The 13,090-nt window shown below is 41.1% G+C and overlaps 1 protein-coding gene across 1 annotated transcript in view; it reads left to right on the top strand.

Moving 5' to 3' along the window:
• Nucleotides 1-1,321: 1,321 nt before the first annotated feature.
• Nucleotides 1,322-13,090, top strand: part of fgd (faciogenital dysplasia) — a 216,925-nt gene continuing 205,156 nt past the window's right edge. Inside the window, exon 1 of the mRNA XM_060835574.1 lies at nucleotides 1,322-1,520. Within this exon, the coding sequence (XP_060691557.1) occupies nucleotides 1,367-1,520 (154 nt within the window). The 5' untranslated portion in view covers nucleotides 1,322-1,366. The remainder of the gene's footprint in view (nucleotides 1,521-13,090) is intronic.

Here is a 13,090-nt window from a genome sequence, read left to right as displayed (position 1 = left end):
CCATCAACAAAACAAAAGCAGCTCAGTTGGTAACAAAGGCAAAGGAAGTCAACGTTGACTGCAATAAATGTTTAGAGGGTTAGTGAATTATTACCACAAAGTGTATTTTATGGAGAGCATGGTCATCAAAAAAAGCTCTGGATTCCATTGAAAAAAACTGCCTATCATGGCTCAAATGGAGATTGGACTCAGCTTAGCAAATCTAATGACTCAGTTGCCATCTGCAAAGCTCTGGAGGGTATATATGCGATATCTGCTTGGAATACTCTCTCTGATAAAGGAAGAGGGCAGTAACCCTGGACATGTATGATGCAAATATTGTGACCCTTTAGGGCAACAAGGGTGATTTGCAGCAATTACAACAACAATCTATGTACATGCCTGCTGAGCAATGTGGGAACAATATTCTCATGTATTGCCCTTGTCAGACGGCATATCCTGGCTATCCTATCTACTCCAAAGAAGGCAGAGTGTGAAACCATGGGATTGTTTTCCTGCCCATAGCTTTATGGGTGGGGACAGCTGCAGTGCATATGTTCACATCAAGTAACAAAGATACCAAAGCAAGAGGAAACTCGCAAGCAGAATCTCCCATGGGCTAGTGCTAAGGGACAAAAGACTTCTTCAGACTGTCAAAATATGGGTCACTACCTAGGTCATCCTGATTAAGATCAAGATTTCCTTAACTGAGAGCCAAGGTAGGTCAGTGCTCACAGGGCAGATGGTTGAGTCGCTTTTGGTGAAAACTGATAGAGGAACTGGATAAACCTAAGACCATGGAGGGCCGGAGATTTAAGGCCAGTCAGAGAGATGTTGAAATTGTCAAGACCAAAAGTAACAAAGGTGAGCAGATCAGTGGAGATAGGAATGAGACCGGATGAATTGATGAGGGTGGAATTGGAAGTCTGAATGTCAATATGGATATGTGGTTAGAAACTTATCTCTCAGTCCCATGTGAAGACAAATATGGTTCATCTCAATGCCTATGAAAAGAAGATTTCTAGGGAGATGGGGAGGACAGTAAATAATAATAGTAATATTATTCAGTACTTTATTATAATTAAACAGTTAAAACATTTGTCAAAAAATAGCAGAAGTGTTGCTTCTTGCAAAAGCCTGGAAGGGACGATCTGCTTCAGTACCACTTGGAAGGTGCGCGCCTTGGGATGAACTTCTCGCGCACGAGCATCCCGGCGCGTGCTCGAGCCTAGCGACTTCTCTGACCAGAACAAGAGGAGCAGCTCCCTGACAGAGTGACAGGGTTAGGGAGGGGGAGAGAGAGAGAGACCGGAATAACGGGAGTAGGGAAAGAAAGTGGTGCTGCAAGCTGGAGAGTGGGAGGTGTCAACATAGGAGCAAGGGGGGAATGCAGTTGACCAGAGCCGGAAAAGCGGCAGTTTGCCAGGGCTTGGATTCCGGAGTGAGCCCAGTGACGGAGCCGCAGCTCCAGAGGGAGGCGGCTCGCTCCGGGGACACGGTGAACGGCAGTATGAGAGAGCGGAGCGGAGCCACCGCCACCGGTAAGTCCGGCAGTGGGAGACTGCCCAACTGGGGCAGCTCCTCGGCTTATCCACTTTGGGAGTCTTCACTGCAAACTCTCAGCACTTGTGTTTCACGGGAAAACCGAAGATAGCAAAGTTATGTATAAGTTTTATTGTCTTCGTACGAGCTAAAGTGCTGTCACAACTTTGAACAATGTGTTGAAGTATAGAGATTGATTTATTACTTCTGCCAATATCGGGAGCGCGCGCGCGCCACTGTATGTTTTAATTCATCATACTTAATGTGTATGTTCTTTTAACATGATGTCTTGGTCTGATTAAATAAATCCAAGTTTTAATCTGTTTTATAGCTAGTTTTATTAGTTAAAGCTGCATTCTGACATCTGAATATCAATAACATAACTTTCATCTTGCCAAATAATAAGAACAAAAGTGTTTGGGCTTTGTGCATAAGTAATTCAACTGTACATTTTGTTCCTGCTGGGGAAAAAATGTCTCTTTAACGTGTCTCCTGCGGTGTTGCCAAAACGCAGGGTTTTGTAAGAACAATCGAAGAAAAGCAGAATGCCAGAGATTTGAAATACAAAAAATAAAGTACGCGAGAAAAACTCAGCAGGTCTGTGGACACGGAAACACAGTGAATGATTCAGTGCAGTATAACTCTTTCCCCGATTGTTTAATCTCCCTCTGTATTTGGAGGTCGCTAGCAACGCGTTTATTACCCAACCCTAGCTTCCCAAGAAGTTTGATATAACTGAATAACTTGCTCGGTTGTGTTATTTGGTGTGGGTTTGGAATCACCCTCAAAGCTGCCTGAGAATGTTTCCGTTCCTCGTGGAGCTTAGTGAACCAGTCGAGGTTTTCTAGAGAATTTCAACAGAAACAAAAAAAAACAGAATTCTAATTCTTAAACTGCTTTGGTGCGTTTCGGACTGTCATCTTTGGATTATAGTCCTATACCAGTCACTATACTCGAGTCTGCTTTTCGGTGGGAGCTGGAGTTGTGGAATTTGGTAACATCCTTAAGGCACGGGATTGTAGGAATACCAAACCGGGATCTGGGATCACATGGAGAATGGCTGTGACATGTGCAAATGTTGAAAGTTGTGTGTTTAGGAATAATAGGGAAACAAGGCGTACACTTTTAAGTTGTTGAACTCTTGGTATCTAAGTGTGGATGGATGGAGGGCTAGGGATAGTAAACAAAATCTAACATCATTGTGAAGAAGGGGAAATATGGCAAATTTAATTCGAATTGCTTTGGACCTCCCACCCTCAGCTACTTTGAGCCTTAGCTATTACCTTCCACATCATCATAAGCTGCTTGAAACATTGTTGGAAGATCATGAGTTCAAGAACACAGAAATACAAAATCTAGTGTATGTATATTTATGCATTCTTTATTAAGCAGACATTCTATAAACAATAATTACTTGTTTAAATGATTTGAGAGGTTTTGAACCACACTTATAGTACTATTGCATTCTTATAAACAAAGAAATCATGAATACTTGCGTTTTTCTTTCCAAATGTTTCTTCTCATGAATGCTGACATCATCCCTCTATTCATTTTGAAGTAGAGTCTGGAAGAGTTCAATTTCACTTCTTTGTAAGTCGTATGTAGGGGGTAAAAGCAGGAAGAAAGGCACAAACTTTTACCTTTTACATCCAGTTGATGGACAGACTCTATTACCTGAAATGTTGAAGGAGGAAAAGCTGGTTGCAGCTCAGCCAGTTGAGATAGTTTGAGACTGAAATAAAACCTTAAGTAAAGATGTTGAAAGTCGCACCAACAGGCAACTATACCATACTGTTGGTAAATATTCTGAAATGTTATTTTAAACCAATTTCATTTGTCATTAGGATGAGAATGTTACTGGTAAAGTGTTGTCCACCCATAGTTACCTTAAGAATCTGGAGGTGAGCCACTTTCTGACTCAGCAATAATGGTGGTTTGGAAATGTAACTCTGAGCCAAGATGGTGTGAGATTTGAAGGAGAACTTCATAAATTGTGCTGTCTTTGTCCTTCCAGGTGGTTGAGGTTGTGAGCTTGGAAGGTGCTGAAGGAAGGATTCTCAGCAAATTGCATTTTTTTGATGGTAGACACTGCTGGCAATGTAAAAGAAGTGAATATTAAAAGTGGAAGATGCAATGCTGATCACTGAGTAGTATTGATCGTCTTGAGTGTTGTCAGAGTTGCATTCAGCCAGGCAAGTGGATAGTATTCTATTAGATTTCTGACTCATTTCTTGTGTGTTTTACTCGGGTTATGGGGGATCAAGAGGAGACTTAGTGCAGAACTTTCAATCTGCGCTTGCAGACACAGGAAATAAGTAATTAGTCCAATTAATTTAGTGGTAAATGTTAATGTCCTGTATATTGATCATGGGAGATTCAGTGGCAATGCCATTGAACATCAAGATGGATGTTTGGCTTCTACCTAGTAGGAAATGATTATTGCCTACCACTTATTAAACGGTGGCTGAGTGTTATCATTGCCTCACAGCGCCAGGGACACAGGTTTGATTCCACTCTCGAGCAGTTGTCTGTGTGGAGTTTCTGCTAGGTGCTCCAGTTTCCTCCCACAGTCCAATGATGTGCAGGATAGGTAGATTGGCCATGCTAAATTGGTTATAGTGGCCAGCGATGTGTAGCATAAATGGAGTAGCCATAGGAAATGCAGGGTTACAGGGATAGGGTAGGGGTCCGGACTGGGTGGGATGCAGTTTGGAGGGTTGTTGTGGACCCCTCGGGCCGCTTGGCCTGCTTTCACACCATAGGGGTTCTGTGATTTTGTGAAACTGAACAATGGATAAATCTTGCCGCATAAAGACACTGACAGCTTCAGTATCTGCAGAGGTACAAATGGTCATGAAATTTCCCATAACTGACCTTATTTTAGAGGGAAGATCATTAGTAAAGCAGTTGAAGTAGGAGTTTAGACCTATGGCACAATGTTGAGGAACTCCTATAGTGATATGCAGTAGATGAACTGATTAACTTCCAACACCACAATTGGATCATTTTATGCTTGGTTAGTTACAACCAGTGGAAAATGTTTCACTGCTTATCCTTGATTTCAGTTTTGAAAGGGCTTTTTGATGGCATGTTCAGTTAAATACTCCACTGATGTTGAGGACAGTCACTCCCTCCTTACCACTGGAGTTTTAGCTCTTTTTGTTTGAACTAAATATTTTAATAAGGTTTGAGCTGAGCAATCCTTGCAGAATCCAAACCAAGTATCAATGAGCAGACTCTTGCTAAGTAAGAGTTGTTTGATGGTGTTGCTGGTGATACCTTCCATCTCTTTGACAACAGACTGATGTGGTAATTGGCTGGATTGGAACTATTCTGTATTTGTGATGTAGGTAGTAATTCTAAATTTGGGTCAGCCAAAATGAGAAGAAAACATATGAAGCCTGCCCAATTGAAAAGTAAATTGTTCCAATGGTGACTTTCTATTTTCTGAAGGGATCTGAGAGTTTAAATTAACTGTTGTAACTCAGCAGGAGGTGGACTGAACAGTGACTGTCAGCAAGACAAAGTGCAGTTGACCACAGGATTATGCTGCATAGATATCATAAGGTCACTTGGACAGCACCAAAACTGCATAGAGGTAGTCTATATGAGCAGACTAGTCTGGGGCCAAAGTATATTAAAGCTTGGAGATAAGCCCCCTTTCAGAGAAAACAAGCAAATGCCTTAATGGGTGAAAGGTAAACCGACTAGGAGATGTGACATACATGTCCTGTTTAACAGTGGTCATCTGATGAATTGCTGAAGACTGTGCAGTGCCGAAGATTGATCATGCGGGCTACATACAGAGAGTGGAATATGAGAGAATAAGACAGCTAGCAGGAACAGGAGTTGTCTGATCAAAGACTGGAGGTTGGCATGGCGTGGGCTGATCACTTGTTTCAGTCTGACTCTCAGACAAGTTTGCATAAACTGGGTCACGTGATTGTAAGCATTGTACAGGTAAGCTTGTGAGGTATTACTATTATTGCAGTATTTTGTACTGTAGAGAGATGGTGCTTTGTTGCCACATTTCCTTTTCTGGTAATACTTCACGGGTTTAATATGATAGAAGAAACCCACCTTGTAGTCTAATGAATCATAAACAAAATGTAGTTTATTGCATAAAAGCAGCCAGGCACAAGTTACATCGGAATTATAGACTTTGATAGAGACTGAGGGGGACTTCAATGACAGATTTTACACTTTTGAAATCTAAAAAATCTATGTGAATTTGGTGTTGCTTGATGCATGCCTACGATTATCCCTTCTGGATTAGTGGTACTGGAAAAGCACAGCAGTTCAGGCAGCATCCGAGGAGCAGTAAAATTGATGTTTCGGGCAAAAGCCCTACTCTATGCTACTTTCTCCCCACCACCACCCTCCTCTCATTTATCTCTCCACTCTTCAGGCACTCTGCCTGTATTCCTGATGAAGGGCTTTTGCCCGAAACATCGATTTTACTGCTCCTCGGATGCTGCCTGAACTTTTCCAGCACCTCTAATCCAGAATCTGGTTTCTGTAGTCATTGATTTTACCTATGATTAACCCTTACAGATCCCTCCAGTCTTGCGCAACATCTCCCTCCAAGTTTTCCCCATTATTAACATAATAGACTTATGAATGTAGTTGTGTTTAATATTACACCATATCCCAACCCCTAAGTCTCTGATTTCACAAATTAGGCATTTTAGATGTTTCGCTATTCTCCCAGAATGTATCCTGTTCAGACTTGGAAGACTGGTAGATCTCTGGGTGGAAGACTGTTGCCTTTGATTCTGTTCTTGAGAGAGTGAGGTCTGTAAATCCTTTTAAATAGGAAGACCTTTTATAATTTGGATTTACATCACTAAGGCTTGTTGTGGTTCTGCTCGCCGAGCTGGAAGTTTTTGCTGCAAACGTTTCGTTCCCTGGCTAGGGAACATCATCAGTGCTGTTGGAGCCTCGTGTGAAGCGCTGCTTTGATGTTTCTTCCGGTATTTATATTGGTTTGTTCTTGCCGCTTCCGGGTGTCAGTTTCAGCTGCAGTGATTTGTATGTGGGGTCCAGGTCGATGTGTCTGTTGATGGATGTTCTTGCCGTTTCCGGGTGTCAGTTTCAGCTGTAGTGGTTTGTATATGGTGTCCAGGTCAATGTGTCTGTTGATGGAGTTTGGGGATGAATGCCATGCTTCTAGGAATTCCCTGGCTGTTCTCTGTCTGGCTTGTCCTATGATAGTGGTGTTTTCCCAGTCAAATTCATGTTGCTGGTTGTCTGAGTGTATGGCTACTAGAGATAGCTGGTCGTGTCGTTTTGTGGCTAGCTGATGTTCATGGATGCGGATTGTTAGCTGTCTTCCTGTTTGTCCTATATAGTGTTTTGTGCAGTCCTTGCATGGTATTTTGTAAACTACGTTAGTTTGGCTCATGCTGGGTATTGGGTCCTTTGTTCTAGTGAGTTGTTGTCTGAGTGTGGAAGTTGGCTTGTGTGCTGTTATGAGTCCTAGGGGTCGCAGTAGTCTGGCTGTCAGTTCTGAGACGCCAGTCCTGGACCCCACATACAAATCACTGCAGCTGAAACTGACACCCGGAAGCGGCAAGAACAAACCAATATAAATACCGGAAGAAACATCAAAGCATCGCTTCACACGAGGCTCCAACAGCACGGATGATGTTCCCTAGCAAGGGAACGAAACGTTTGCAGCAAAAACTTCCAGCTCGGCGAGCAGAACCACAACAACGGATACCCGAGCTACAAATCTTCAATCAGATTTTAATCACTAAGGCTTAATTTCTGCTAAAATGGGACATTGTTCTGTTTTAATATCTAAAGGGCCTATATTCTGACAAACTTTTTTCAACAAGGATCGCTGTCCTGTTTAACCAGATATGGTTTCTTTCCCCCAGTAATCTGGATCTCAACATTCTTTGTTCCAAGGAGTAATATGCATCATATGCATCTGTCTAGGCAGTTTTTATTTTCTCTCAATCTGCCAGCAAATCTGTATTAAAGTGCAAAGTTTCTTCTTTAACCTATTCATTAGGTTGGAAACTTTTATTTACACATAGAGATTACATTTCTGGTCAAATCAACCTGTTCCCTTCCTCAGTTGAACAACTGAGGATTGCTTCTTCCTTCTTATGATCCCAGTGGTTGTTACTGATGACTATTCCAGGGGAGATAGAGGAATTTTGCTTGAACTTGCATCTCTCCAGCATCTGACATCAGGCTCAAGTCTGTTACCACTATGTCCAGAAAATTGTTCAACGAGATCTGATTGTTCTCGTGCACCAGTTGTTGAAAGTAAGTATACAGGTACAGCAGATTGTAAAGAAGGCAAAGTATATGTTGGCCTTCATTACGAGAGGCTTCGCGTACGGGAAAGAGGATGTCTTGCCATAGTTATATGTGCAGTTTTGACCTCTATATCTAAATCATAGAATACTTACATGTAGGCATCTGAAGAACGCCATTTGGCCCATCTGACCTTCCAAAGAACATCCCAACCAGAGCCAGAAATTTAACACAGTCTAACCACTTAACCTGCACATCTTGGGACAGTAGGAAGAAACTGGAGTGCCTGGAGGAAACTCTCTCAGACACAGGGAGGTATGTAAGCTCCACACAGTCGTGAAGTTGGAGTCAAATCCAGGTCACTGGCACTGTAAGGCAGCAGTGCTAACTATTGTGCCACCATTCCACCCATTGGAAGATGTTGCTGTAGAAGGAATAGAGCAAAACTTTGCCAGATTGATACCTGGGATGCCTGGACTTTTGTATGAAGAGAGATTGACTGACTCGGTAAGGATTGTATTCACTGAAGTTCAAAAAAATGGGGGAGGAGATCTTGTAGAAGCCTATAAATTTCTAACAGGAGCAAAATCAACAATTGCTGGAAAATCTCAACTCTGTGGCAGCATCTGTGGAGAGAAAGCAGAGTTAATGTTTCAGATCCAATGAACCTTCAGAATTGGTGATCCTGCTCTATTAAGCAGGAGAAAGAAAATAGATTATCATTGGTACTGAATCTACGTTTAATAGAAATGGAAATTGTATCTTAAGACCAGTCTCAATCCAAATCTTGGGATAGGAGTAAAAAGTGATATTAGCTGGGGATGTTTAAAGAAGGTCCACAAACAAAGTTGTTTTATCTTGAGAAGAGGTCTAGATTGGAGCATTCTTGATACACTTAGTCACCTGTTGTCAGATCTTGTTATATCATGTGAAGGCTTTGCATTTTTTTTTGCCAATGTCCAACTGTGTTCTTAATCACTTTTTTTACTGCCCCTTTCACCTGCACTTCAAATCTAAGGTCAAGAATTGTATCTTAGTGCATCCCTCTACTTTTCCATTTTACCCACCATGCTCCCCTGACTTAACTCCCATTTTTGCTCATCCAAAATTCTGCCTGTTTATCTGACTAATCTTTTATGCGTCCCTTCTGTCTTTACCTCCCCATTGGCAGGTGTATATTCAGCTATGGAGGACACATGTTGACAATTCTGGAACTTCTCCCTCTGATCCCTCTCCTTCCCTCCAACTCTTTTTTTTATTTCGACCCAACTTATGAACGTAGATTTGTGACATTTTGTTTGTACATCTATTTTTAACTGATTAAGCCCATCTGTCATCCCTTGGGATGTTTTCTATGCTAAAGACATTATACAAATGCCATTTTCATTGTTATGCATTGGACATGGTCAATTGCCATTTGTACACCCTCTTATCCTAAGTTTGAAACACTCAGCTTCTTAAAAAAAATTCTGATCATTGAAGTCTGGCAACTAAATCTCATAATAGAGCTTGTTAGGCATGAGTTTGCAGTTCACCAGTCTGGAAAGGAAGTGACTTTATTTCTGGAATAAGTTATTCATTTCCACATCCCTTTCTTTTCCTTTTATTTAAATGGTCTTTTTTAGCAGTGGTTTCCCTGCAGGAAAATGCTTTAAAAAGCTTTTGGATTTTTTTTAAACTTATGTTAACTCTTGGTCATTGCATTTTTGTACATCTTGAAGTTAGCTGGCGATCTCTCTTGCCTGAGAAATACAGGCCACCTTGAGCTTTCAGATAGAATACTAAAATACCAAGATGACCAGTAGTTGGTGGGGGGAAGTGAGTGAGGCAACATGTGGAACCCTACCCAGTCTCTAACAGCTAATTTTGTTGTCATTGAAACTTGCCATTTGTTCTGACCAGAATTACAATTAGCTGAGAAAAATCTCAGTATTTTAGATTTAGGGTCTGTTTTTCAGGAGAGGGGTGATTCCATTCAAAGTATTTTGTAATGCTCAGTGGTTAGCACTGCTGCCTCACAGCACCAGGGTCCCATGTTCAATTCCAGCCTTGGGTGACTGTCTGTGTGGAGTTTGCACACTCCGTGTCTGCGTGCGTTTCCTCTGGGTGCTCTGGTTGCGCCCACAGTCCAAAGATGTGCAGGTCAGGTGAATTGGCCATGCTAAATTGCCCATAGTGTTAGGTGCAGAGGGACGTGGGTCTGGCTGGGTTACTGTTCGGAGGGTTGGTTTGGACTGATTGGGCCAAAGGGGCTGTTTCCACACTGTAAGGAATCTCTTTTATATAAAGAAAAAGTAGTCATCAAGTCATACAGCATGGAAACAGAGCCTTTAGTCTAAGTAGTCCGTGTCCCACACTTAACTAGTCTCATTTGCCTGCATATGGCCCATAACCCTCCAAGCCTTTCCTATTCATGTACTTATCCAAATGCCTTTTAAACATTGCAACTGTACCTGCAACTAGCACTTCCTCTGGAAGTTCATTCCACACAAGAATCACTTTTTGTAAAAAAAAAAGAATTTGCCCCTCATGTACTTTTTAAAACTTTCTCCTCTCACCTTAAAAGTATGCCCACTAGTTTTGAACTCCTCTATCCTGGGGAAAAGACCCTTGCTATTTACCTTATCTATGCCCCTCCTTATTCTATAAATCTCTATCTCAATCTCCTACGCTCCAGTGAATTAAGTCCCATCCTATTCTTAGAACTCAAATGCTCCATTCCCAGAAAAATCTTGGTAACTCTTTTCTGAATCCTCTCCAATTTTGATATCCTTCATATCCAGTTCTAGTCGCCCTGCTATATAGGACTCTAGAAGAGGCCTTACCACTGTCCAATACAAGCTCAACGTGACGTCCCAACTTCAATACTCAAAGGTCTGATCAACTAAGACAAGTGTGCCAGATACATTCTTAACCATCTGGTCTACCTGTGATGCAAATTTCATAGAATTGTGGACCTGAGGCCCTAGATCTCTCTCTTCTGCAACACTACCCAGGGTCATACTATTAATTGTGCAAGTTCTACCCTGTTTGTTTAACTAAAATGCACTATCTTAGATTATTCCAAATTAAACTATATCTGCCACTTCACAGTCTATTGACCAATTGATCAAGATCTCTTTGTAGTATTTTATAACTTTTTCACTGTCCACTATACCACCAATTTTGGTGATATCTGCAAACTTACTAACCATACCTCTTAAATTTTCATCCAAATCATTTATATAAATGACAAACAAAAATGGATCTCCATGGAACACTGCTGATCACATGCCTCCAATCTGAAAAATAACCCTTCACCATCCTCTGTCTCCCATCATTTAAGGCAATTTTGTATCCAATTGGCAAGTTCATCCTGAATTCTATGTGATCTAACTTTACGAATTAGTACACCACGTGGAACCTTATCAAGACTTCACTGAAATCCATGCAAACAGCATCTACTGTTCTGCTCTCATCAATCTTTTTTTAGTCACTTCCTCAAAGAAAAATCAGTCAAGTTTGTAAGGCACAATTTCCCTCGCACAAAACCATGCTGACTGTCCCTAATCAGTCCTCACCTTTCCAAATGCATGTAAATCCTATCTTTCAGAATTACCTCCAACAGCCTACTCACCACTGATATAAAGCTCACAGGTCTATAGTTCCCAGCCTCTCCTTATAGCCTGCCTTAAATAAAGGCACAACATTCGCCACCCTCCAGCACTTTACCCATGCTTAAAAATGAAACAAATATTTCTGCTCGGGGCCCTGTAATTTCTTTCCTAACTTCCCACAACATCCTGAGGTACACTTAAAGTAGATTTTCTTTGCATGATAGTCTTGGACCATCTTGTTTCTCAGAAAGTTGCTCGTCACGTCTAGTGGTAAAATGAAGCCTTGCAACCATCTGATTAGATGTGTCGGCTCTGCCATGTGTCATCTAGCTTTGACAGGTCATAGACCAGTATGTACGCAAACCACTTTTTATCTTAAGAGTTTGAGTAGATGGCCTTACTGTGTTTGAAACTAAAAGAATTTAACTGTAAATTGTTACGAAAATTGTGGATGAACTGAGTGAAGCTCAATTATAGAGTTGTGCTTTAAATTAAAATTTCATCAGCCACTATTAGATATTCTACCGAGAGATACAGGACAATTCAAATATGTAGTTCTGAATTTAAAAATCAATGCTCCTTCATCAGCTGGTTGTGGAGTATATTCCACAAACACCTGATGAAGGAGCGACGCTCCAAAAGCTAGTGCTTCCAATTAAACCTGTTAGACTATAACCTGGTATTGTGAGTTTTAACTTTGTACACCCCAGTGCAACACCGGCATCTCCAACATGCGGTTCTGCATGATTGTTAAATGAATGTTTTGCTTTGAATATCATGATGTTAAAGGGCAGAACTGAAGAGTAGTCTGAGTTCAGAATGTGCTTTTATAATTGTCACATTGGTATTTTAACCAAATATTGTCCACACAAAATTAGCACACAAACAGTAAGCTTGAATCTATATCTGAGGTTAGCTCTGCATCTGCAGCAACTGAAAACATTAGGCACGTAACCACTGAAAATAGTGACTGACCTTTCAGTGCTGTGTAGTTCATGTTGCTTGGGTGCTGGAATTGAATCCGACAAGCATGTTAACAATAGAATAATTTGTCAAACTAATTTCAGGAAGTACTTCTTCTGTAGAGTAAAACATTTGTATGTTGCAACAAAATGCTTCTTCCTAATGATCAATTTTTGTATATTAATTATACTTATTAGTCTTGTTTGTATTGATTACGTTTGAGTAATTTTCAATGTGGAAAACTGACTGATCGTTATTAAATTATGAAATACTCCAAAAGTTCACTTGGCTGCTGCACTTATTACAAATTATGGTGATCTGTCTGAGAGCGTTTACGTAATTGACAATAATGACTTCCAATTACTAAGAACTTTTTGAAAAGAGGAACAAATTTTCTCATCTGTACTTTCTTAGACATTCATACTGCAGTTATAATGTAGAAAGGTACTTTATAATGGGGATCCAAGATAGCAGCGGACCGAATGGTCTGCTGTGCTGAGCTCTGTGCCATACCCCCTGGCAAGGTGGATCTTCACCCCCTCCCCCACCCCCGTTAACCACCCGAAGGAGAAAAATCGATAATATAAAGTTACTGAACATCTGGAGCTGCAGGAATTGTGCTTTGACAGCTCTAAGATCAGGATGAAGTTGAATAAAGGAAAAGGGGTGAAAGGAGTACGGCAAGTGGGGCAATCCCTTATTGTGTTGGTGATATTCCTAGCCATTGCTCAAACTCCCGG

This window comes from Hemiscyllium ocellatum, chromosome 14 (genome assembly GCF_020745735.1).
Source record: "Hemiscyllium ocellatum isolate sHemOce1 chromosome 14, sHemOce1.pat.X.cur, whole genome shotgun sequence".
Lineage (NCBI taxonomy): Eukaryota > Metazoa > Chordata > Chondrichthyes > Orectolobiformes > Hemiscylliidae > Hemiscyllium > Hemiscyllium ocellatum.
Note: the sequence above shows the minus strand (reverse complement) of the source record. Positions and strands in the feature narration are given on the sequence as shown.